Source organism: Cyprinodon tularosa, unplaced genomic scaffold, assembly GCF_016077235.1.
Source record: "Cyprinodon tularosa strain WSP-4 unplaced genomic scaffold, ASM1607723v1 ctg69, whole genome shotgun sequence".
Classification (NCBI taxonomy): Eukaryota; Metazoa; Chordata; class Actinopteri; order Cyprinodontiformes; family Cyprinodontidae; genus Cyprinodon; species Cyprinodon tularosa.
Window position 1 is genome coordinate 212,927 of NW_024039440.1, and position 27,541 is coordinate 240,467.

General features: G+C 36.1%; 1 protein-coding gene across 1 annotated transcript in view; it reads right to left on the minus strand.

The window, feature by feature from the left end:
* The window catches only part of LOC119771803 (cytoplasmic dynein 2 heavy chain 1), a 142,089-nt gene that overhangs the window by 20,533 nt on the left and 94,015 nt on the right, over window positions 1–27,541 (minus strand). The window contains exons 81-88 of the mRNA XM_038267964.1: window positions 26,919–27,079; window positions 23,921–24,046; window positions 15,077–15,187; window positions 13,783–13,852; window positions 13,450–13,535; window positions 8,918–8,993; window positions 7,051–7,274; window positions 5,906–6,010 (exon numbers count right to left, since the gene is read on the minus strand). Coding sequence (XP_038123892.1) covers window positions 5,906–6,010; window positions 7,051–7,274; window positions 8,918–8,993; window positions 13,450–13,535; window positions 13,783–13,852; window positions 15,077–15,187; window positions 23,921–24,046; window positions 26,919–27,079 — 959 coding nt within the window. The remainder of the gene's footprint in view (window positions 1–5,905; window positions 6,011–7,050; window positions 7,275–8,917; window positions 8,994–13,449; window positions 13,536–13,782; window positions 13,853–15,076; window positions 15,188–23,920; window positions 24,047–26,918; window positions 27,080–27,541) is intronic.

A 27,541-nucleotide genomic window follows, 5' to 3' on the forward strand; every position in this document is an offset into this window, starting at 1 on the left:
AATGTCACTCTTAAAAGATAACCATTTCTTGTTGATTCTATTTTAGGTGCTGATATATCAGGGAAAGGGGTATCCTCTCCATTGTTTACACACGGCATCGCTTCAGGCTGAGGGTTAGGAAAGCAAAATTATCCAGCAGATGCTTGTGCAGCTTTTGAGATTTATGCATGTTTCTCTGTGATGATGAAGGCAAAACATCAAAACAACCGTTCTAACTTGGTTCAAGAAAACAGTACTTTATTAAGCCACTGTAAACCGATAGACAGCTTACCAGTATGTAGGTTTGTGAGTATTTAGCAGAGATAAACAGAAACATAGAAGGTGGGAGAAACAGGATAAAAAAAAGGATATAATCTATTGGGTAATTTCAAAAAGAAAAAGGCCAAATTTCTTAGTGGAAAAATAAGAATATTAGTACTCAGTTAGAGACACTCTGGCTAAATTGTTTAGTAATGTCAGCGTAATATCTAAAAATCATATGATTCAGATGCTAAAAATCAAAAACAAGGGATAACACTTCAATTAGAATGTCCCTACTGGCTGAGAAGCATGATTACAGTACCTTGCAAAAGCAATCATAACACATCTTCTCACTACAGCAACAAAGATTAGAGGATTTTTTTTTTGTTTTTTGCAACAGTTAAGAAACTGAGGAACTAATTGTGTTTGTCAATAGGTTTTGCAAGGAAAAATCTAAAAAAAAATGTGTGTAAAATGTACGGGGGTAGTGGCACCCTTAACCCCACACTATGCCGCGCAATGGCAACCCACTGCTCCCCAAGGGGATGGGTTAAATGCAGAGAGTTAATTTCGTGGCTCTGCACTTTTGACAGTGTAATGGCAATAAAAGCTATGCTTGTGAAGATTCTCAGTCATCCAGGTCATAGTCATTCTGAAAAAGTTTAAAAAACAATCCACTTGACTTTGTTTCAAAGGTTTGAAGACGTTTCGCTTTCCAGGAAGCTTTCTCAATTCAAAATGTCTGGATTCGCATTGAGTTTAAAGCTTTATTTAGTGGACCAAAAACGAGGCCTTGTATTGCTTGGAAACATTCAAATTGAACCTGACGAGTGGGTTGTTTGGTTCCATTGTTAGCCTGTAATATCTGAAACCTGTCTATGATTGTGAAAGGTATACAATACCTGGAAGGAATACCTGTAAGAATTGTAAGAAAAAAAAAGAAAAATCTGGTAGCCCACTAAACTCTACTACCCTTAAATAAAGTAAAATATTTACAGACAAGGTACGATTTAGGCAAATATCTGGCTTTAAAGCAGTGGCACATAGTAAGTCCTTATTTTTAAAAGAAAAGAGGCCAATTTGTATGTAGCTGAAGCTGTGGGTGTACCGTAAATGGTGGCATTACTACACAGTGGTGGCAGCTTCATGTGGTAAACAAGCCTTTTCAGGTCAAAAACAGGATAGATGGTTAGAGTTGATGGGAGAATCCAAAGACCGAACAGTTTTAGTTGCTACAAAGAATGGTTTAAAGAGGTGCTGAATACATAAGAAGGCCACATTTTTAAGAACAGAAAACAGGATGATTTTATGCACAACTCTGTGATCAATCATGCAAAAAATACTATATAAATAAAAGTGTGTTTATGTAAGGTACAAAAAGTTATATATTTAAGTCAAGTGAATACTGTATGTCAATACAGACTTCTCATTAATTGTTTCTTAAGAAAATATGTGGTTAAAATGAACAGATTTAGATTTTTATTTGTTTCATTTACACTTCACGTAGCATCAAGACATTTTGCTAGACTTGGAAAAATTGTTATGTTCAGACAAAACAAAAATGCACTATGAGAGTTCTTCAGTTCCTGTGTAGTTTTTAGAGACTGACACGGGAGTGGATTTTCACTCCTGTCCTGTCCCACTCCCACAGAAAAAAATTGTGTCCCGTCCCGATCCCGGGCCAGAGTAGAAATCTAAATCCTGTCCCGTCCCACTCCTGGTGAAATTACTCCCACTCCCATCCCGCTCCCATTCAGAATGACTCCCGCTCCTGCACCACTCCCATTCTTGTTGTTTTTGAGCGCGGGTGAAAAACTCAGAGCGGAAGTTACCATTGGTTAGCTCCCGCTCCCGTCTGCTCCCGTTAATGTTTAATCCTGTACCGTCCCAATCCCGTGATCGTTACTAATACTGACTCCCATCCCACGGGAATCCCACGGGAATCCCGTGACCCGTGGGATTCCCGAAAAAATGTCAGTCTCTAGTAGTTTTTAAGCAGAAAAGATACATCCTTGTCTTGCAAATAAGCATCTGGACATCAACATTAACTTGCCTGTTGGATAATAGACTAATAATAATGATCAATCAGACCCAGTAAACTAAAGGAACAACTCAGTTATTTTACAGCCACAATAACTTTTGCTGCATCAATAGCAACATAATTTGGCTACAATTTTTGATAGCAAGCTCTAAAATTGCACCGTGTATCTGTGCATAAGTTAGGCTAGACACAACCCACAGACAATGCCATTTGTCTTTTGGGAAATAGAGAATATATATTAGGGGAAAAGAGGGAGCATGAAAGTGTTGGTGACAGATGACAGCAGGAGGGAAGACAGTAGCATATGTGGAGGACAGGTGAAGAAAGAGACTCGGTAACACACACAATAAAAGGACACACACACTCAAGCACATCTATGTAACAACCTCATAAGTGCTGCCATACATGAATTGAACTAGGTTGGTGGTTTCTGTGATCAGCAGACCAAAATGACAGCATGAATCTCTTTTATTGCTGAGAAAAATGGCATGAAGGCTTTGCACAAATGCTTCAATAGTGCCACAGAGTTTAAGTGTGACTGCTGAGGATAATTACAAATATCTAAGGAAACAGAAAGGCTGCCTAATCTTGTCAGTCCTGTCAGTCTTTTAAATCTTTCTTTTTATTTTAACATGAAGACATTTATGAAAATGTTTTGTGATCAGAAAAGATTAAGCAGAACTGTTTACTGAGCAAAGAGGCCATATATTATGAATTATTTGATAAACAAGTTGAAGGTTGCAAGTCAAGCCTGCTTTACATATAAAAAATAGCTACAACTCAATTGTAAAAAAAATGAAAGAAAATAAAACTGAGTGAAACACTCATCTTAATCTATGATTCAAATAGAATCAACACCATGGGGTGTCTGAGTACTCTGATATAAAAACACAGTCATAAAATTGTCCACGTTTTAGTAAGGGACTGGAAAAATAATAAAGTATTGGATCTACATGTTACAGTATATTATATAGGATTTTACAGTAAAACTTTATCTGTTCTCACATTCAGAGTAGACTGTGTGACTAAACACATCTTTCTTAACACACAAATAATTTGACACTATTTCATTGTATTGATGCAGCATTCCCTGTTTGATTTTGAAAAGGCTGTGCATATCAAAAGCATCAGTTAAATTAAGAAATTATAATAGTATTGTACTAAGTAAAACAAAAGCTTTCAAAGCTTTCCCAGAGGTGTCAAGTAATAAAGTACAAATACTTTGTTACTTTACTTAAGTAGAAATGTTGGATATATATATATATATATATATATATATATATATATATATATATATATATATATATATATATATATATATATATATATATATATATATATATATATATTTATATTTAGTGGGGTAAGTATTTTTTAGACATTTTTTATTTTTTCTCTACTTTCTAATCCTTACATTTTAATAACAGACTTGTTAGTTTTGTTTCATTTAAGCTAATTTTCGTTATGGTTATTATGTTTTCATGTTAAAAACATCAAAATGCATTGTTTCATCCAGATAATTAATTTCTTTTTGGTTGGACTGCACCAACCAGTTGTTCACCACATACCAAAATAAATAGTTTTTCTAGATGATGCAAAATTAAATTTGACCCTTTTTCACTAGTTATAAAACAAAGAAAATTAGATATAAGGAAATTATAATCCAGAATTGTAGGAAAATGTTTTCTAATAGGACACTTTTATACTTGAAGTATTTTTAAAATGGTACTTTTACACTTCTACTTGAGTAACAAGCTTTAATGGATTCTCTAACTTCTAAAAAAGTGTTTTTAAACAGTAGGATTTATATTTAGGGCTACTCAGTGGAACAGTGGGTAGGTTCTGGGTTCGATTCCTGGCCTGGGGTCTTTCTGCATGGAGTTTGCATGTTCTTCCTGTGCATTCATGGTTTCTCTCCGGGTACTCTGGCATCCTCCCACAGTGCAAAAAACATGAATGTTAGGTTAATCGGCTTCTCTAAATACATGAATTAGTGTGTACATGATGTTTGTCCTGTGTGTCTCCGTGTTGCCCTGTGATGGACTGGGGACCAGTCCAGAGTGTATCCCGCCTCTCGCCTGTAGACAGCTGGAGATAGCGTCCATGGCGACCCCAGCTGGGATAAAGTGTGACCGAAAATGGATGGAAGTATTTATACTTCTACTTGAGTAATAAAAATTAATACTTTTAACATATCTGCAATTTCCCACTTCTCAGCTGTTTAACCACTTTCGCTGGGTATGGTTGTACTGCTTTTTTCAAAACTATTATGTCTATATGCTGGAACTTTTCATGTAAATATGAGACTTAAGTTTAATTTTACATACAGTCGCATCTCGAGTTTCAAGCAATTTTAGCATCATCTTAAAAGCAACCTTTTTAAAACTTAGTAAAGTCAGATGTCAACTCGTTACATTACATTACAATTCATTACTCATAACCAAGGATGCCTGGTTCCAAAATCAATCAAAAGGATCATTTTTATTTTCAGGTCTAAACGTTTCAAAATGACTGCATCAATATCAGTGACACAATTTTTCTCCTGATAACAGCTCATGGTTTTCTGTGATCGTATCTGCACCACATGCAGAGAGCTGTGCAGCTGTGCTTTACACTGGTAGTTCTTAACAATCACAGCCTGTTTTTAAGAACCCATCTTGCAAGATTGTATTTTAGACTGTTAACATTTTCTTATACACCAGTGTCTCTCACCTTTTGCCTAGCAGTGCATTTTTAGCAAAGTTCACAATGTTTTTGCTCCTGTTCTAAATGTACCATGTGATCATGCCTTTGTTTACAGCTAGAATGTTCACAGACAGCCCTCATAAGATAGCTGAAATACTAGAGCTGCATTCAGTAAGTTAAAGTATGCATCCCAATGAGCAACTAATATTTGATTATAAAAAATATTTGTTGTTGATAAAGATAATAAATAATAATTAATATGGTAAAAAAGTCAATGTAACACGGATGAAATATATGGATATTTTATTGCACTTTGGAGCTGCAGAGTGTTTGTGACTGGGGCATTCCTGCATCAATTGCGGCAAAAAATGTTGGGAGTAAGATTTAAGTCAGCCTACTCTGCTTGTATATTTCAGAGTTAGACATGAAAAATACACTGAGATTACCCTGATCAAGGAGAAATAGCCCTCAGTTCACCAGAAACTTGCTACACCTTCTGGTTTCCATTTTCTTTTGGAGAAGAGTTCATGATGCAACAGCATATATTAGCCCTGAGGGCATGTCAAAGGTATGCAAAAAACAACTCAAAGATCAAAGTTGGCCTTGAAAAGTTGACTTTTATATACTTTTCCTTTTGGTCACCAGACCTCAGCCCTACTAAACTCTTATGTGAGAACTTAAAAAGCAAAGTAGCCAAGCACTCCTGACATCAAAAGAAGCTCATTGAAACACTGTCAATAAATTTGTTAAAAAGATTTTAAGTTGAAGTAAAATATTAATTAAAGCCTTCTAAGTTGTGGTGAACAATGCGTAAAGATCCCTCTGGCCTTATTTTACATAAAACCACAAAGACTTCACCATTATGCCTGTATTCAGGAGAGGTGTGGTGGTGTGAGCATTTAAAGAAGGAGCTGGCAGTATGGGTGGGTGTGAGTGAACCTGGGAGCTGATAATTCTCTGTGAGGATCTCTCTATGTTGGCAGGCAGACCGAAGAATGCAGGTCTGTCATCCTCTGGGAGGCTCTCCACCATGCCACGGTAGTCCTGAGAGGACACACAAGCAAATACAGGTCATACACATAATCATGCTGTACTATGACTCTGAAATAATAATAAGAAAAGTCTTCCTATTGTTTCTATTGTTGCGAGCGACTTCTGCAACTCTAAGGTTACCACGAGGTAAATCCTATTGCTTGCTTGTTTATTTGTTTTAGCTATTTAATAATTAATCATTCTGTTGCTTTAATAGTTTTACCAAATCCTCAAAATTAATTTGGTTAAGAAAATATCATCTACTATAATTTGATAGAAATTAACAAACAACCAAAAGAATTTTGATAATTTTTTAAAAGAAAAAAAGGTACAAGCTTGGAAGTTGATCCTCAGTTACTTTGACTACCAAAGATCCTCCACTCTAAATGTCAGACAATGAGGAAATTGTTTCCTTTTTTCACAAGTTTTAAACAAATTGTACATTTAATTGCATTTCCAATTAATGTTGTAAAGCTGTAGACAATAACATTTTGTGCAGAAATGTCTCCAAACACCGAAAAGACTACAAAATAAGTAATTCCTGGAAAGGATTAGAAATGAAAGAAGCCAGATTTTATTATTAGAGAGTGGCAGTAATCCTTTTTATATCAAAACATATTATTATTCATCCAATGTCTTCTTCAGAGAAGTGTCCAACAGATTAGTTTGAAATCCTTAAGAGTCACTATGTTGGAACATGTCAAATGGTGCAAAGCAATGTTTATCAAAGCCCACTGATCACTTTGATACCCTATGACTACTGTTGGGTTTTTCTGAGCCAAAATAGCAAATAATGGAAATAGGATTTAGGAATACGTCATTTTTAAACCATGCTATATAAAAACATTGGACTTTGAAAATGGAAATTAACACAAACACACACACACAACAACCTTTTAGGTCCTGTAGCGTACATAATCTCACAAATGGTCTTGGTCTCGGCCTCTAGAGGTCTTGGCCATGTCTAAATACTCCTTGGTTCTGTTTTTACTGTATTTATTCGGCTGCAGTTTTTCTGTACTTTTACCACCCATGTCATCCTTTGAACTTACCGAGATGGAGCAGGAGTTTGGAAGGCTGATCTGAGATGGAAAAATCCGTCCAACTCCTTTACCCCTTTGTCCAGCAGAGAGGGATGACGAAATGAGTCTTGCAGAGAAGAACTGTTCCAGGTACGATCGCAAGATGCGGAGGTCAGACGGATTGTCTATTCGTCCACCATAGATGGCACTCTCCAACAGGCCATGGACAAACTCCCATTGGAAAACCTTCCCACCTTTCACATGAAGAATACAAACAGAAAAATTAAGCTAAAAATGTGCAGCGAGTTCACTCAAATGAAAAAGAAACCATCCTAGTATTGCCTTGTCCCTGAACAATTTGATCTAAATATCATTTTGTGAGAATAAAATGAGTAGAGCCACTTCATTTGTTGGAACTCTGCACGCTATGATTTGTCCTTCATCTGTATTACACAGTGAATGAGGACTTAAAGATGTAGAAAGGAGTTCAAATGGCTAAAATCCCACTGAGAATTGACAAGAGAAATGCCTTTCTGTATCAAAGTCAAAAAAAGTCTTAAATCCTAAAATTATCAAGAATTACATTTTTTTTTTCCGAAAAAGGCAAATAACCAGAGATCAATAAGTTTTACTGATAAATTCCCTTTGATGATTCTATGATAAAGAGGATTATTTTCAGTTAACAGTTTAAAGTCCAGCATTTGTAAATTAGATTAAGTTCAAACCTTATTACAGCACTAAATAAAGGGCGGATTACAGATTAATCTGTTATCCGTAACAAAGGGCGGATTACGGATTAATAAAGACCAAGAAAAGACCATTAATAAAGACCAAAGAAAAACACATATTGTACCTAAACATTTGCATTTTAATACAAGGTGCAAACATTTCACAACAATTTCGCCTTTTAGGTTCATTTTATTGAAGAGGGTGAAAAATGATCAAATAAAAATAACTTTTAAACTTGTAGGTCATTTATTGTAGCCTTTTTCTAATCTGAAGGTCAACATACATCTGCCTTAAATTAGTTTTACTTTGTCTTTCTCATTTTAAAGGGTGACTGAGAAATTTCCACCTCAGTGTCACAAAACATCTATAGCAAAGAAAGCCATGAATTACTTGTTAAAAAAAAACTTTAACTCTAAGAATTCTGACAAATTGTGGTGAAATATAAAAAATTGCAACAACAAACAAATAAAATTATTTTCAATTTTGTATTCTTTGTTGGAGAGCCACCAGTTGTTGAGTGGACCATATGTTTTGTAAAACATCAAGAAGAAGCTGGAATTGATCATTCTACCAAATCATATTACCAAAGGTGCTACTTCACACAACTCTAATATATCTGGGCTAAGTAGAAAGGGTATTCATTTCTTAATGCCAAGCTACATACATAACTGTATCAGTGTATAAAATTGCTTTGAGTGATAGTATGACTCAAAAAGTGCTTAATAGATTTATAACATCATAACTACAACAAAGGGAAAGTGCATGCATCTTTGTTATAGCCAATTCTCAGAGAAATGGGGTGTCCAGTAGTGTTTATTTCATTAACGAAAACTAAATGAAAATATTTTCGTCAACGCACATTTTTTATTATTTAAAAATTATCTGCTGGCAAAAAAGGAAAAGGTTAAAATTATGTCCTGACTAAAACTAGACTTTTGTTGACTAAAACTAAACAAATAAAATTATGTTTTCTTGGACTAAAATAAAGACTAAAACGCTCGACTTATAGTCGACTAAAACTAGACTAAATAAAAATGAGATGATGTTGATTAAATGTGATAAAAACTAACAAGCGATGTTGAAACTGGACTAAAACTGAAACTAAATTTAAAAATGGCTGGTAAAATTAACACTGCTGTCCAGGTTGAGCAATCCCAAGCCTTCCTACCGTCAAAGAGTCTGTCGATGATCTCAAAGCCAGCACGGAGGTCAGATAAGGAAAACTCGTAGAACTTTGTCCAGCCCTATAAAGAATCACATTTTAAATTACATCCAATGTAGAGACATGTTTCATCTTCAAAAACCTAAGGCTGAAATTATATAAGTATTATTAACCCAGATTTTCTTCCACACATTATAAAATAATCAATTTCTTTCCTAATTTTGTAATAATGACATTAATGCTTCCAGAGACACTTCCAAAATGTTTTAACTTTGATGCATACATCTAAGCTCAATGCAGATCAGTATGTTGAACAAATATTGGAATAAGAAAAAAGCAAACTACAGAAAGCAAAAACATTTATGACATGGTTTGGACATGTTAGAAGCTTCAAAGAAGAAAAAAAAAACTAAAATTGTACTAGGACTAATTTGTGCTGCTCGAGAGACTAAGATATAATAATAGGAATAAATAATAATAACAATAGTTGGCATCGATCTCAGCTTGGGGTCCTTTAGTATGACGTATGTATATTCCATGGTGCATTTGTGGGTTCTCTACAGGTGCTCTGGATTCCACCTACGGTCAAAATCATGAGTGTTAGGTTAATGGACTCTGTACTTTGCCTTTAGGTGTAAGTGTTCGTGTGTGTGGAGAAACGAGGAGGATTAAGAGATGATGCAGAAAACACAAAATAGATAGAAACAATTGCATGAAATTCTGGAGTATTTTCACTCCTTGTTTCTTTATGTTTTTGTCAGAGCTTTGATGCACACAAAGTCAGTATTTCATGCTATAATATTGGACTAAGACTGTTTTTACAAAAATGCTAGTCCATATAAGTATCGAAAGATGCTATACGTTCTGAAGCGTAAAAGGTGAGTTTTAGGGTTGAACAATCAAAGACGACTAAGAAATCAGACGGCTCAGATTAACACACATAAGAACACGCTTAGACAAACATGCAGTGTCTCAGGATTGACCACTTCAAAGAAAAAACACAGAGATGTTAAAATGTAATTGAGTGTGAAGGGCGGTTTCGGGTTACGTTTATGTGTTTGTTGCACTTCACTGCTGTTCAATCAGCGGTTGTAATCTGCTGATGCTGTAGTTGGAAAAGGCATAAGGGAAAACCCTGAGGGCCTGTTTAATAATTCTTTGAATGATGAAGTGTACTCTGTTTTAGAGTAAATTTGTGCTTCAATTTGCATTTTTCCAAGGCATTAAGGCTGTTCATAATCAAATTTCAGAATTGTACTTGAAATAAAATGCCTTTTAAGCATTAGTTGTATTAATATTTCACTAGCTGCATCTTTTTTTGAATAGCAGAGGTATGCTTGTTTATAGAACAGTCAGTTTGACTTTTCTAAAACTTATTACAAAGAAAAGGTATGCCAAAGACAAGATCCAAAAATCTGCCTCTGTGTCCTCTTTAAGACTACAAATGGATAATATATATTTTGAGGAATATAGATAATAAAAAATAGAAGGTAAGCTAAGTCAAAAAGGGAGAAAGTGAGTTTCAGTAATTAGAGTGTCATTCTGGACAAACATGATAGAAAAACAAAGGTGTATTTATTATTTCAGACAGAACTAGGTAAAAGTTGGAATGCACTAATTAGATTGAGTTTCAAAAGTCCACTTACTGTGGTAGGAAGAAGTATAAAAGGTCATCAATATGCTAAGTAGTTTTCCTGAATACAAACACGTTCATGTTAATTTTCTTGTTTAATGTTTATTTTTAAAGACTGTGCATTGTACACTTAATTGATTTCAAAAATACTATATTAAGCCCAAAGGGAAAGTGACAAGGGTTATTTTTCAATGAGTTGTTGTTTATGTTGATAACTGCAGGCACAGAGGAGCCTCTGTAGCGGTCTGTCTTGCACCAGACATGCAGAAGATTTTGACAGTAGCAATCAGCATTTATTAAGTTTTCTGAAGAGGATGCTAACTGTCGTCCAAAAGTTCTTAATTTCGTGAAATTTTTTGGTTGTGAAATCATCTCCAGAGGTTCTAGAGGAGTTCCTTAAACAGAGCCAGCATTCTTTATCAGCTTGTTGAGCTTCTTTAAGTGGTTTGTTCGGATGTACCCTCATCCAGAGTCGTCTGAGTATTTCTGCAGATGACAGGAATCTGTCTTGCACTGAAAGCCAGAGGTTTGCAAAGTAAAAAGGAATGATGGCAGTAGTCACCTGTGGTTCTCCTGTACTACTGACCATCTGGTTAGACACTTGACCCTTCAGTCTCACTAACTGAAGTCTTTTTTTGGGGGGTATTCTTTGATCCAGGCAATTATTAGTATCTCCATCTGTCTTTGAGTTTCTGACCAGGCATGTGAGGCAGAATCATGTTAAATGCACTGGAGAAATCAAAGAGCATGATCCTCACAGCTCTGTCTGCCTTGTCTAAATGACAGTGGGTTTGATGAAGCAGGTGTATGATGGCATCTTCAACCCCAACTCCAGAGCAATAAGCAAACTTCAGGGGGTCTTGATAGCTGATTGTTTGCTTGATGAGTTGGGCCAACAGGGCAAGATTTCACAAAGCAGCAGTTGTGGCAATCCAGAGTAAGTTTTGGTGTAAATTCTTGCATTACCCTTTTCAATTTCAGAAAGAGGATGCTTAGGAAAACAAATCATTCTGTAAAACAACAGTCGGTAATAGGGTTGTTTGAACTAACTCTGGGCATTTACAACTACTGAGATCTGCATGAGGAAGCTTTGGAAACAGTGTGTCCTTTACTGCGAGAACTTGTTGAGTTTGGACCTCTATTACTCTGGGTATACTGTGGGACAGGGTGATTAAAGCCCAGTTAGATGTTTTATCTTTTCCGAAGGAAAATCTCTAAAAAAAAAATGCTTTACAGATAAGACAGCAGATTTTAATATTTTCAGTGAGCACAAAAATAAATTAAGGTGGGAGCAATTTTGACATTACCTTTTCAGTGCAGCATGAAATATTGGCAGTGCAAAGATCTGCAAACATCTAAGCCCTTTGCTAATTATAATGTTATATGGACAATGTTATATAAGCACCTGATTGAGAGAGAAAAATCTGGAAAAATGGGAGAAATATATCATGTAAATTTGAAGTTTAAAATATTCTGTTTCTACCATATGCAAGGGTCATTTTGGCATATAAACATCTAATAATTAAACTTTATCCATTCTCGAAACCCTGGTCGGGATGGTGATGTGGTGTCTGGATGATTGGAATCCGATACTTCCCATTTTTGTCATAAATGTGACAACTGCTTATTCTTACTGAATGACCATCAAAAGCCATCAGTCACCAGCTGTACCTTTAAAAACACATGTCCTCTGAAGATCCCTTGGCAGTGTAGAGATAATGGAATCTGAACTGTAACATTTCCGGAGTCTGACAATTCAGTGAGTAGTTGGATTAATTCAATTCCATTGAACATAGTAAATCCATTAGTCTACCAACAGCATGAATGAGAGGCTTCAGGTGAACACACTGCTCCTGAAAGTGGGTACTGTTTAAGTTGTGTTGTGTACATGAGTCAAACTTTCTTTAAAGGCCTGAGCATCAAACAATAAGGACATGCACAGAGACACAAAGTGTCAGGGCAATGTTAAATGCAGATACAGAAGTTAATGTGGAGAAATAAACTGATAATGGGGAATCATTTCTTTCTTTTTTTTTGCTATTTATGGGAGCCTTTGTGAATATTTGTAGACTAAATAGCTATAAATTTTGATCTGTGTTAGCATAAACATAAATATGTGTATAATGAACAAGAACATGGTTTTCAAAAGTGATGCAGCTACAGTAGCTAAAACAAAGTGAAAATACAAGGTATGGGAGGCTGCTAGAGGCCAGTGGGAACACTGGAGGTGCAGGATTTTCTGCTTAGTACTGGTTATGTTCAGATAGCAACATCTCCTGTACCTCACATCTCTGTGGACTAAACATTAGGGCTAAAGAAGGAAAACTCTTCTTACTAAGAAAACATCTTTAGCTTGAGGTAGACTTTTTGTAAGTGTGGATAAAATCCTGAACAGAAAGATGATGACAGAGAGCGACATTAATCCTCAGCATCCAAGCTCCAAGTTTAAATCAAAATTAGTTAAAAAGAATTACTTAATCTACAGGAAATTACAGTTTTTTCAGAAGAGGTCTATGAACAAAAGAATTTTTCATACTGATATGATCCATTTAGCAAACTAAACCCTGTCGGCAGAGTGGCCAAAAATTGCTAATCAGGATTTGGCATGTGGAGAGACCACCAAAATAGACAGTGTGCTGAGATAAAACCTAAAAGTTCTTCAAAAGATTTTTGCTAAATATGTACAGACTGATGCAATTAGGTTATTTTATCACTTTTTTTTTCTAATAGTCCTTTAAGTCAATTTTTAACTGAACTGCTAATGAGGTTCCAAATAAAAGTAATAAAAAAAAAAATTTTGAAGGATTTATAACTGTCTTAATCTATTAGGCCAAAAATACTTGACATTTTAAGAAAGGGTTGATTTTTTTATCCCAGTATATACTGCTGGGTTTGTGTTTATTACCTGGGGGATGTAGTTCCGCCTCTCTTGACAGACAGCATGGAACCAAGCCAGACAGAAAAGAGATTGGGCTCTGGCCAGATTGCCTCCTACACATAAACAATCAGCGTGTCACGAAAAAAAAACAAACAACAAAAACAAACACCATGTCCACTTCTATGTACCCCAACTTCAACTGTTGTGTTATTAAGTTATCAGACGGAGTATTTTACAACGTCAGGGCAGCTAGTTGTTTGTTGTAACATACTGATAGAAAACAAGAAGGGTCATAGACATTACAGTTTTGAATAGTTTCACCATGAGAGAAGGGAGAGAGAAAGGGAGATGGGAGACAACCTTTACTGATCTGCTCAGGAGTCCAGGACTCATATGTTCTCAGCAGATTCTTCTTCAACCCTGGGGGAGCCTAGAGATAGCAACAACATCAAGTAAACGACAAAGTGACTAATGAAAAGCAGGTCTGTTTTTCATCATTTCATAATAAATAGAATTCAAATTTTAAATAAAAGTCGTATTGTGAGGTTAGAACACAAAATATAATACAATAGAATAAAATGAAGTGAGGATGGAAATAATTTCTGGTTGATGAGAGAAACACACTGAGCAAAGTCACTAAATAAGATATCGCAAGGGCTTAGAATCTCCTGCTTTCAACAGATAGGTGTGAGTATAGAAATTTGTTAACAACAGCCAACTTTACTGAGATGAGGAAAATTATACAGAGCACAAATAAACCAACAAACATGCAAGTTTGTTGCTGTTGGAGACCTCATGGTGTTTACTGCAGGAAGGTCTGCAATGCAGAATCATTTTGCTGCTATTTAAAACAAAGAGTTTTTGAAATTTAAAAGTCATATGGCAGCTAACTATATGACTGGGTAATTCTCCACATATTAAATGTACTTTTAACTGTATACTTAACTTATAATAAAAAAAGGAGCACACATTGACATTTGTTCAGGTTTTATCAGCCTTATGAACATTTGGTTCCCCATCTGGAGGCTTCGATAAAACACACAACTAATGCATCTGCTAAATACACTAAGATTTTCTGCATATGTTGTTAACCAAGTGGATTAGTTGTTCCTCATCAGGTCAACTGCTACTATTGAAAAGCACATTTAAAACCACAAAACTGTATTAATTAACAAATGAATAACATTTATTTTAATTTTTAAACACTGCAGCTAGCAGCTGCCCTGTAGTCAAGTAACAATGTATTCAACGACTTGGTTGGCAGGGAATTGGGTTTAAAATCTGTGCAAATATATGTCTCTAAGGTTGGGAAGTAAACACGGTGAGTATCACTGAGGAAAAAGAAAGAGCTCTGAGTTACAAAGAGAATGTAGAAAGACAGAGACTGTGCGGTATGCTTGGCTGCTGAAGCAGCTAACCCCATAAGCATGACTCCCATCAGCATCACACTGAGTATTAAAGCATAGATCACATACATGTGGCACAATTCTGCATACTACACAGTGTTTCAGTCAAGAGAGTGAGCGAAAGAATATTATTAGCATAGATATAAACAACCTGAAATTATATGCGAAAATTATTCAGCATATTGGATAATTTTCATCCTTACAATTTTGTTATCTTAGAAACATGAGAATGTGCTGTATGATTGTACCTCATAGGTGATCTTAAGGCTCGACTGCAGTAATATTGGGGGAAATCTTGGGTGGACTTCTGCTGTAAGCCAAAGTCGGAAGCTTGCTTTGGGACGCAACACATTCAGTTCCTGTAAAGAAAATAAAACATTAGATGTGTTAAACACACCAGCAATGGAGAAGAGAATTCGATTATTACTAGATAACGCAGCCTCAGTCCAGATTTAGATTATGCTGTAGAAGATGAGACCAGAACTTTAACTTAATAAATCTACTGGGAGGAGTTTGGCATGCAGTAAGTCCACCTGTGTTTTTTTTCCAATCAGAAAACAGTTTCCCCTGAGACACTTTCAAGGGAGTGTTGCAGGAGTGTGGAGTGTTTGGAGGCTTCGAATTAATAAATGTGGTGAAGAGGAGAAAAACCTTAACTGATGCTTAGAAAAAGATAGACTAAACTAGCTTTATAAATGAAAAGCAATTAAAAAAATTTTTATGATGAGATTAAAGAACCCCAACTTTATTATTATTATTACTTTTTTTTAGCACAATAAAATAACTTTATATTTCATGGGTAGCTGGAGGCCAATCGAAACATTTTCACAAACATTTACATCAGTATCAAAATGACTGTATCCTTGGTTTCATTCTCTTCTGGAAGTTCTTTGCATAAACTGTATGAAAACCAACAGAACTGGCAAAAAGTAGCCCAGACAGGTTGGAGTAGAGCTTTAGCTTCTGAACATAAAAAGGAGTCGGTATGCATGCATCTCATCGGGATGCTTCTTGGGCATACTCCTCTCAAAATTCTACCACTGGGAGAAGACCTGTGTTGGACATAAAACCCACAACAAAGTATTTGTACCTTCAAGACAGCAGAATGTCTTACGATCAACCAGAATGAGTCAGAGTCTCGCTAAGGATAGTGACCTCTAGACCCGTTACCCCACTGACCAGTCTCAGCTAGGCAAAAAACCATTAAATAAATGAGTGACAGATGGACAGACAAGGCAACTGAAATATATTGAAATCAGCATATTTTTAGGTGTATTTTATCCCTTTTTTATGGCTGCATGGTGAAGTAAAAGCCATTCATCTAAATACCATCCCATAGATTTATAAAATAAAAAATAAATAAATTTAACTTAATTGATCTCACAATGGAGAAATTAACTCTCTGCATTTAACGCATCCCCTTTGGGGAGCAGTGGGCTGAAACTCTACAACGCCCAGGGAGAAATCGGGGGTTAAGGGTCTTTGCTCAGAGAGCCAGAGTAGCAGTCTGTGGGAGTGGGTTTGGATCTCACAACCTCAGGATTCCAAGCCCTATGCCCTAAGCACTAGGCCCCCACTCCCACCTATATTTCTTTCATACATCTTTTCTGTTTCTTTTCTTTTCAAAACCTTGAGCAGTGACAAATGCTCCACAGTTATAAAACATTCAGCTACTTTTCTTCTTATTCTATCCTCACTTTTCTCTTGTTGTCCTTGAGTTTCCAGCATTTTATTCCCTCTAACTTCCCTTTCAGCCCCCTTTTTTATCTCCCTCTGTGTTACTCAAAGGTGGTTAAAAATAGCCTCTTGGCAGCTCAGGTTCTTGTGTCATCAGATTGGGTACTCGAACACAAGGGCACACACAGTGAACTGTAATCAATGTGTTTCTGCAACATTTGCCACCTAATTCATTCTTGTGGAAGCACACATGATCACAGATAATCAAAGAACGCCAGAAGTGATGGCCCTGAAAGGAAACTCTTCATCCTCTTGTTGCACTAGCATGCTTGTCTGTGGTTTGTTGTTAATCAGAGTTCCACTTGAAGAAACAATGGTTGCTTCAGAAAGACACAAGATTGTCAAGGAAAGATATATGAAGGGTAAACAGATGGAAGGAAAAAAATTATTCCTTTTAATGTCTAGTCATAAAAACTTGTCATGACTAGAATTCATTCATACCGTTTAGTGAAAGCCACACCCCTCAGCTGTAAACAGAGGAAGATATACTCCAAACCAACAGGCTTTGCATCTGCACACCACTGATAAGAATTATTACATGGAGAAATTCCAGATAATGTTCTGACATCCTCTTTTAAACAACGATAACTAATAAATCACAACAGATTAATCTGTGATTGTTCCAGAAACAAAAACAAATCTGTCATGATAGAATGTAATTTATAATACACTAAGATTTACGCAGAGACTGTGGAAAAGATACTCAGTTCAAACTGAAAACGATCAGGGAATGAACAATCTGCTGCTTGGGTTGCTTTGGTAACATAGTGTAGAGTTAAATATGGACCAAATATATTGTACCAATTTTGACCTGACCTCAGTGCATTTTCTACATCTGCTTTACTCTTTCAGGGTTGTCAGACAGTGAGTAACTCTCTCCTTTAGCCAGTGGGTGGATAAAGAGTGTGGATAAGTTACTTGTCTATCAAAAGGCAAGCAGCAGGGACAGAATATAAAAATGCACAGAAACAGTGACACCAGCAATGACAGGAATTTTCATTTCTCTTGCAAAAATGAGAATCATTATTTTACGCCGTAGATTTCAAATCTAAGATTTTCAAAGTTTTTTTGCAGAGGGAATAAATAGTGCTAAGATCAAATATACAAAAATGGAGAAAGAAATTCCTATAGTCATGTTCCAACATATCGAATTAGAAACGGATCCAATTGAGTCCAAAACTCCTACTCCTTAAAGACTTATTTTAACATTTTATTACTTATTAGACTCTTTCATTTAAAGGAAATGAGAACATACAGTAGAAGAGCATTACATGTTCCAAATTATAAATACTATGCTTTTCTTTTTAAGGCAACAAGTAGTATTTGTTTGTGTGGGAGGCTACATCAGCAACTAAATTTGAATATTAATGTTGACTCAAACGTGAAAAAAAAAACTATAAAAAACAGGTATTTACAGTCCATGACTTTGGCAATGGCTGCCGTATATATCACTAATCAAACATCAGTGTTAGCTGTAATGAAACAGCAACAATAATTTCAAAATTAAGATTTGATGGTTATTTTCAATAAAAGCATAAAAAATATGTGACAAAAGGATGCTTGTTGGAAGGAGATGATATTGAAGTTGATATGAAGATCATAGTAGATGTTAATAGTCATCTAGAATGTTGAAAACAATGATATCATCCCATTGAGCAGCCCTACTCTCTTTTGTTGATTTACTGAGGTTATCAATATAGTAGCTTTGCTTGTAGTGAACAGATTGCTTCTAAATTAATATCATCTGACTAAAATATTTTTTTTCCAATATTGAAAAATTAAAAAGTATAAATAGTCTTTCTTTTCCAATTCAACAGACCAGATTACAATTTCAGTCATAAAAGTTGCATTAAAATGGTCTACTAGCACTGACCCAGATTTTTGGTTAACAAAATAACTACTGTTTTAAGAGCCGTAGTTAGATGGAACAGGGATGCGCAAAAAAAAAAAAAAAACAAATAAAACACAGAAAAGAAGGCAGTGATTACAATAAAATAGGAATGAGATGACATCTGCTCTGTCAGCTTAAATTATGACCACGTACTATCTTTTGCCGTTTTTCATTTTTTTTTTTTTTTTTTTTTACAGGCCAACTGCTTTAGATGAAGATGTGAACAAGAGAGACAGATGGAGAAAAAAAGATGCAGGATCATGAAGAAGCTCAACTCAAGACATACAGTGGGACTGACCAGACGGACATAATTACTGAAATACAGAGAAATGTTAAACCACAATCTTTCCTTTGCTCATAGTTCGCTGTGCACTGCAGCTCACTATTCCTTCCCCTCATCTATCCATTTTTTATCCTTCCTTTGCAGCACCCTCTGCCTCCATCGTTCCTTGGGTTCTGCTGCTTTTTCATTTCAAGCTTGACTGCAGACCACAGTCTTATAGGTGCATGTGAAAAAAAAAATACAAAGAAGCAGAGAGCGAAAGAGGCAAGCAGACAGATGGGGAGTTTATGTCATCTGGTATTAGGGGGAGTAATAAAATCGTCAATAAAAAGCTGGAGAGTAACAACACATGTGGAAGTGGAAGGAACCGGATACAGAGGACACACACAAGGAGAATGAGTGGTGAGGAAAAAGTACGATGGATGACTGAATGTAATAAGCCATGTTTTAGGCCACCGCATGAGAACAACCTGATCAAAAAGGGATCTCTGGCCCACACACCCATATTGGTGAAAGCACACACATATATGCAACCTTACAGACACACAGGCAGATACCTTATGTCCTGCTATCCTTACAGAGACTTTCTATTAATGTCCTTTTCAGTTGTATGGCCTAATCAAGACCGCTATACTACCCCTTACCATTACCAACATATGGTAACCCTAAACCCAGCCTAAACTCATCTCCCATCTTAGTTCTAAACCTAACCCCCAGCCCAAGAAGAGAACTTTTATTCATAGGAGCCAAGCTTTGATCCCCACAAGTACCATTAAGTCCCCACAATGTAGCACATTCCTGAAAAATTGTACCAAGAGCGTAATAAATACATCGCCAAACACACAAACACACACACACACCAATTATGACCAACAGTTATGCCTCCCAGTGAGAAATGACCTACTACTATGATACAACACTGAAAAAAGCCCCAGGAAAAGCAGAGAGCACAAACAAAATCTACGAAATTGCAGGGAGTAGATAAATCCGCCAAGAAGTCAATACACTTAAAAAAAAATAGATTCCAACCAATGTCATGCACTTGATAAAACACAAACACACACATATCTCTAGCGGAGACAACAAACACATACACATAAGCAACTCTAAAGCCACTAATATGCCCTGGCAGGTGGAATGCAAAATGTCTATGAGAATGCAAAGGACAGAAGGTAATTTTAGATATGGTAATTTGGACAGCCAGCAGAATGCACATGTGGGATTGCAAGACTGTCTGAGTGTGTGTGTATGCAAGGCAGTTATATTGCAGATAAACACTAACTAGCTGGGATGAAGCAAGATATACATGCACATAATTAGGACGCAACATCCTTGAGGCTGTGCTTTCTGCTGACCTTTAACCCCAAATGCATTTTTTTTTAATCTGAGGTAAACAAAACAAACATGGCAAAAAAGAATAATCAAACAAAAAAAGGACTAAAACGATGAATGTGAAAAAAAAAGAAAATTCTGTGTTGTACATTAACTACGTAAAGTGCATTGGTATATGTGTTGGTTGAACAATAACAAAAAAGTCCTGCTATGTCAAGCTGAAAACAACAAACTGATTCAGATGCTGTGATGCAGTGAAGAAGACTTCAAGTTCAGCATTAGTGAGTTTTTTTTATCTCTGAGATTTAAGGAGGTATAAAATCACGTTAAGTAATCTCTGAAGTCATTCAGCAAAGATAACAAAGAGGGTAAACATAATACTGCAAAGTTATTCTGTTTAATCCAATTAAACTTTATTTGTTTGTGGAAAAAAGCAGAATTAGCTAAATCTTTATAATGCCTTTTCCCAGTTTATATATAAAGAAACTCCAATCTAAGAAGGTAGAGGATGTGCTCTAATAAAGCGCATTCATCAGATTAAAGTCCCTTTTGAAAGTAAGCTTTAAACAGGTATTGAACATACTGCAGGGCAATGTTTTTGTATAAAAAATGTTATTGGTCTTATATTATATTATAACCTTAACTATAATTTTTAGGAAATCATTAACAGCAGATATAAAGTCTTGAAAAATCCAGTTTGAGTATAATACATCTATAAGCGGTGTTTCACTTAGTGACCTGAGTTAGTGGCATGAATCCACTCGTTTAGTCTAATTGAATGAATATAACTGAAAAAGATTTAAAATAAAGAGATTTATAGAGAACCAGCAATACAAAATTGTAGCATTCAATTACAGGACAAGTCTCCTATGAAAGATACCACAGTTGCTTTAAAATAAGAAATCTGTAAAAAATGTTCACTGACGCAGTCAAGACTGGTTGTTCTGCAACCAATTCCAAGGTCGAAAGTCCATTTCAACATTTTAGAATTTTTTTTTTTATACACCAAATACAAAAATTAACTGAACAATGGTTGCTAATCTACCAAAATTATTTCTAGCTCCTTAAACGAATAATTGCCATAGGTACACATCCTCTAAAGTTAATTCATTGGTTTACATTGCGCAATAGTTTTATAATTTTTATAATTTTAGAAAACAGCATGAGTAATAAATATTTGTCACATTTAAAAATAAATGTTTGCAAAGAGTGTGTATACGTAATTTTTTAGATAATTACAAATACTTAAATAAGTACTTATTGCTAATATCACTGATAAAATATATCTGATTTAGAGCCAGTTATAAAAGTGCAAAACTTCTTTATCCCAGTTTTTGTTTTTCTGTCAAGCAGTTATTTTTTACCACACTTAGTATAAATAAAAGTACAACTGGCACTTATTTCTTGTCCTCATAACCATGGACACCACAAAGTTTGCTCCTCCTAAAAATACATACCATGGGCGTATCACTATATTTATCTACTGTAAATCAATATCAATTCAGGGGATTTGCCAATTACATCAACTCACAGTGGATTTTCGTCATGTTCTGCTCAAAATGTTTATGAACTGTTGACTTGTCCATTGAGCCATCAGAATGTAACCTGCTTTGTCCATTCCTAATACTCTCATAGCTGAAAACCATCAGTAGTCACATTTATAGCTGTGACGTTTAGACAAAGGATTACCAGAGCTATGTGGAAATATTTCATTTAACATTGAGAAAGACCTTTAAAAAAGCAAAGGTAAGATTTGATTTATGCTTCGTGAAATGAGCACCATTGTTCCCCTTCTCTGCTGGTTTAGTAATTTTTGCAGGTAGAGCTGTGATACTGTTTTTAACACTTTTAGCCCATTTGCTGTAGTGTCCAGGATGAAATCGAATGATCGACACCAAAATTTTGACAATTGGTCCTGTCTCTGCTTTTTGGCTCATGCAGAATCACCCCCTGGCTGCTTCAGAATGGCTTTCATAGTGCATGTCCGATAATGTCCTTAAAACAACCTTAAACGTTCTTTTTTTTAAATATGCTACTCACCGGGTCGTCAGCGCTGTTCAATGACGTTCCAAAAAAAGTTTCGTAAAGAAAAAACGTTCCTGTAGTGTTTTATTTAGCATTTTGTAAATCCCATTGAGTTCTGTTGGAATAGTCGATATTCCGCTGCCACCGGAAACGGAAATGGAGCCTGTTTACACAGTTGTAGTCTTTTCGCTTCACTCTGTGTACTCCGACGTCGAGAATCAAGAATCCACCTTTCGTATTCCATTTTCAGAGTTTTTTAAAGTGTTTAACAGAGACGTTAGCACCTCGACGTCGGAGTACACAGAGTGTGTAAACAGGCCCCATTTCCGTTTCCGGTGGCAGGGGAATATTGACTATTCCAACAGAACTCAATGGGATTTACAAAATGCTAAATAAAACACTGCAGGAACGTTTTTTCTTTACGAAACTTTTTTTGGAACGTCATTGAACAGCGCTGACGACCCGGTGAGTAGCATATTTTAAAAAAAGAACGTTTAAGGTTGTTTTAAGGACATTATCGGACATGCACTAGGGAAGCCATTCTGAAGCAGCCAGGGGGGGATTCTGCATGAGCCAAAAAGCAGAGACAGGACCAATTGTCCAAATTTTGGTGTCGATCATTCGATTTCATCCTGGACACTACAGAAAATGGGCTAAAAGTGTTAAAAACCGGAATTCTCCTTTAAGCTTGATCTCACAGATTTGACCCCCTAGAGTCACCCAGAATATTAGGTACAAGTCAGAGGGGGGGATCTCATGCTGCCCTAGACAAGAAACTGCCCCTATCAGAAACATCCACTTATATTGATACTATTGGAATGCAAGTTAGAAAGTAGAGAGTTTGAATATCAAAGGTTGATTGCTTTGCTATTAGAATGGAGTTGCAATGGTGCTTGCATGTGTTTTTGCCATATTTAGCATCTATATATTGTTTTTATAAAATGTTTTTATTTGCTTAGTGTTAACATTGAGTTTTGTTCATGTCTGATTAAGTATGATTTGATCAAATTGTCTCTGTAAAGTGCCTCAAGATGATATGTGTTGTGAATTGGTGCTATAAAGATACATTTAATTTAATTAATAATTTATTAAACTAAGGACATTTCTATGGTGAGACCAAAGCGAAGGCAAGACTGCGTGGTGCTGTAAATATCCTCACAGGAGACTTTTTAGTCATCATGAGCAATAACTGTATTAAGTCTGAGATGGCAGGATCCAGCTGTGCTCTGATCAATGTTTTTTTTTTTCTTTTTATTATTTACTTAAGTTTAATGTGTGTCTGAAGGGGAAGATCAAAGGGAGTAATGTTCTATGTGATTATATTTATTACTATTATTATTACAGTCTTAAATCGCTGTTAAATACAATTTCTCAAGGACTGAGAAAACGAAACCAAGGCCAAGTCTGAGGCATAAACATTCAATATCGAGACCGGATAAAAACAGGCCGAGACCGACTTGGAGACCAAGACTGGACTTGAGAACTTAAATAACCTAAATTGTCTTTCACTTTCACAAATACTTGCTCCTGAAAGATGAAAATAAATATTTCCATTCACGGCCAGTCATATGCTGTCATATCTTTTTGTATGCATTAGTTCTTTAATGAAAGAATTTGTTAAACTTGGAATCTAGGTAAAATCTTTCCAAAACTGGACACAGTAAATCAGCTGCAAAACACTAAACATTATATGCCTAGTAATCATTGAAATTCATAATGCAAAATAATATCTTCCAATAGAAGAAAATTTTATTCAATTGCATCAACCAAATACCATGAAAAAGCCTTGTCTCTCGGAAAAGAACAAACACTGACAACACCTACCTTTTCCAGGAGGGGCAGCCAGGCAGTGACGAGGTGAAGATTTTTCAAGCAAAGCCAGTCTCCATTTCGAGAACATTCTCTAAGTGCAGCCAGGGCCACATCAGCCTGTCCCTGACCCATGGAGATCTAGGCAGGTAAAGAGAAGAAGTAGGTGGGAGGGGGGTGACAAATGGAATCAGTGGGAGAGAAAATCAGATTTTGTCCTTTAGTGTAATGCTGGTTTGAAAAGTGCTAAACTTTTATTCAATATTCTAATCTACTCTGCTCAGTCAGTTTTTTTTGAACAGAAGAAACAGAAGAAAGTCAAACTGAACTTATGATCTATATTGTTATTATATGTGTAACAGAAATACTGCATTAGAGTAAATATAACTTTTATGCAAGACACCCGTCTGTCAATGCAGCCAGTAGAACATAGAGAATTATAGTGGTTGTTGGAGAATATACAAACACTCATTGGGGCACAAATGTACTTTAATACAATATAGGCTTTAACGTATGAATTTTGAATCAAAAAATCAAATGTGCCCTTTAAAAAGATTTGGTATTTAATTAAATTTTTTTCTCCAATGCACTTATTGTGCTACTATTGCCATAACTGACATTAACTTGTCACTTTTTGGTTTTAGATGTATACTTTACAACTGATAAAACCAGCTCATTGTGAACATTCACAATGAACTCGAAAGGGGCCAATTGTCTGCATGGTTACTTTGCTTTGATCACCTGACATTCCGCCTCTTTTGCTTACAATTTGCCAAGACACTGCGTTGAGTGTTCATTAAGCTTGCTACACCGCATCATCAAATAAGAGGGCCGTCTATCTACTTGCCAAGTCATCTTCTCTGTTTAATTGACCTTGGTAGAGCTGAATTTTACCGAGCAAGTCACAGCGCTTTATGTGATATGGAAAGCCGAACAACCCATTTGTATCTCTGGCTCCACCATTCCCCAATTTTGGCAAGAACCACTACCGGCTCTTTGATCTGCTACTGAAGGATTTCTTTCAGCTGGACTTCTACCAGCCAAGGATCCAGTATCACATTACCAAAATAGAGAAACAGATTAGCGTCATCTCTAATGCTTAATCTATACTGCAATTCTACACCTATATCACAACAACATCCAGTCCCCGATTGGCTAAAGAAACGCAAATAGAGAACTTCATGTTTTTCAGCTATGTCCTTGTGTTCACCTCACCTACTCTCATTGCCACTTAAAGAAAGGTTTAGGGTGTGTCCAAACATCCATCCTAACCACTATGTAGAGCACTATAGGCTTTTTATAAGAGAATCAAAATGTTTAGTGGATGAAAAAGTAGTGGACTCAAACTTTCCCAGAATGTGCCTTGAGAAGCAGTGGGCATCCATAGTCACTAGACGAGCAGATATATCCTAGAATGCTTTGTAAGAGCTCTCCTCGCAAAGCATCATATGGATTTGTTTTTGGGACGAGAGAACAAAGATGGAGCGGGGAGTAGGAGTCACGTGACCAACGGGGAGCAAAAATTAGTGGTGATCTGTTTCGAACCATCAGTTGACTTAGTTCACTACAACGTCCACTATATAGTCCATGCTTTATGTAAGATGTATGTATGATTGAGGGCACGCATGGCAAAAGTAATGCAGTGATGCTGTCTCCACCAAGCATGCAAGCCTCACTCAAATGGGGGGATTCAAAGAAGTCCTCGCTGAATAAATTACTTCTGTGATGACATCAAATGACCGAGAAGTAACAAGTGGCACAATTTTGTTAAATGCTATGCTGTTACTGCTTATTCTTTGACTCAAAACTGTATTTGTAAATTACTGGTATACTGTTAGTGTATTCTTGAACCCTATAGGCTTTACAGAGAGAGATTGTATTACCTGCCATCACCTCTTTCTGTGTGCAACAGATCTTCTACATCACTATCCCTCAGTTTGTTTCTGTCTGACTGCCACAAATATCTCTTTTTACTGCATGTCTATTGGTTATATTGAGTACTGCCCCTTGTGGTGTGGATAATACGGCACCTATGGCTGTCAAGTATAAATGTCTAGAGCGCTTCTATGGGCTTGAACCAAGAATGCACAGATCAATGTGACCACCCCACCCATGAGAAGAACTCATTTTTCCCTCTTTCCACATATATTCCCTGTCTATTATCATGCCGCTTTGCTTTTATCGCTGAATATGAGCAATTCAGATAACTCAAATTACATCCTTTTTGCCTCGAATGCTCCTTTACATAGGGATAACATGGACATCATTTGCTGCTTGTAAATGTACCAACTCAAAACATTTTGCATGTCATATTGGCATCATTTACAATGTGCAGTTGTGCATCAGTTCAACAACAGTAAATATGACCAACAGATTGATGCAACTTTAAAATAAAGACCAAAGATAAAATTATGTTGACACTAAAAATAATCTGTAAAATAGACGTTTTTTATATGTGTGCATTTGTCTATTAATAAATAAAAAAACAGAACCATCACTAATGTGGACAAAAAAAAAGGAAAAATAGAATTATGTCTTTTTGTCATAAGTTTGTATTTGTGACAGTGTTCTTTTTGGATGTTTAAAAAAAACACATAAAATGAAATGTATTTATGAATAAGTAACCTGGGTTCCAAATATTTGAGCCTATATGTATGAGTTAACTAGATATTCCAATATATATTTAAATTAGAGCACAAACTTGGAATTCTTAGTTTACTAAAGTTTTACATCGGGGAAAAACCATATAGGTATACATAAACTTGACTTAGTTGTCCTAATACAATATGAAAATACTATAAATTCCTGTTAACAGCTACTTTTCTTGTGAAACATTACAAGACCTTTATGATAGAACAAATACAAGGGATTTACATTGAAACTGTGACAAACAAAAACCTTCAACAAGTTGCGGTACACTATTCTGTGGATGTGATTGTATCATTCTGGTGAAAACCCTCTTGCACTTGTTAATCTCCTGTGTTTTCTATATTTGTATTTTGCTGTTACCTACCTCATGGTAATTGTCCCTGCCAATAGTTTCTGCTGCTAGTTCTGCAAGCTCCTGGGATGGGTCTGCCCCTGGAGAGATGATGATTAACACCGGCTCCCACTCCATTGTCTCAGTGTATAGACGTCGTAAATTGAGAGGAGGAGGGGAAAGCTCTTTCATACCTGCAGAGGAGGAGGGGACAGAGGTTAAACAAGAATGAGAAATATGCATCAGTAAAATGTCTATATCATTTTTCTCTTTCCCAATTTTGTTGTGGAACAATGTCTCTTCAATGAAGGGAAGTAACCCACCAAACTCTTATGTCAATTTGGCATATTGACAATACTGATAACTCCAGTTGATATCGTACTAAGAGTCAAAGATACACTGCTTATATGCAATCGGTCAACAGATATATAAAAAAAATCAGAGTATATCAACAAAAGACAATTGAAGGCAAACACAAACAAATATGAGCAAAAACTCATTTGGTGTACTTAAGGTGTGGTAGGCATGGAGGCAGACTGGCAAACGTCAAATACAGGAAAGCATGAATAGGGAGAACCAAGTAGGCATGTGGGGAGAGTAATTGCCGAAAGATGGGGAAACTGGGGGCTAGAGGGAAGGCAATGACGAGGAAAGGG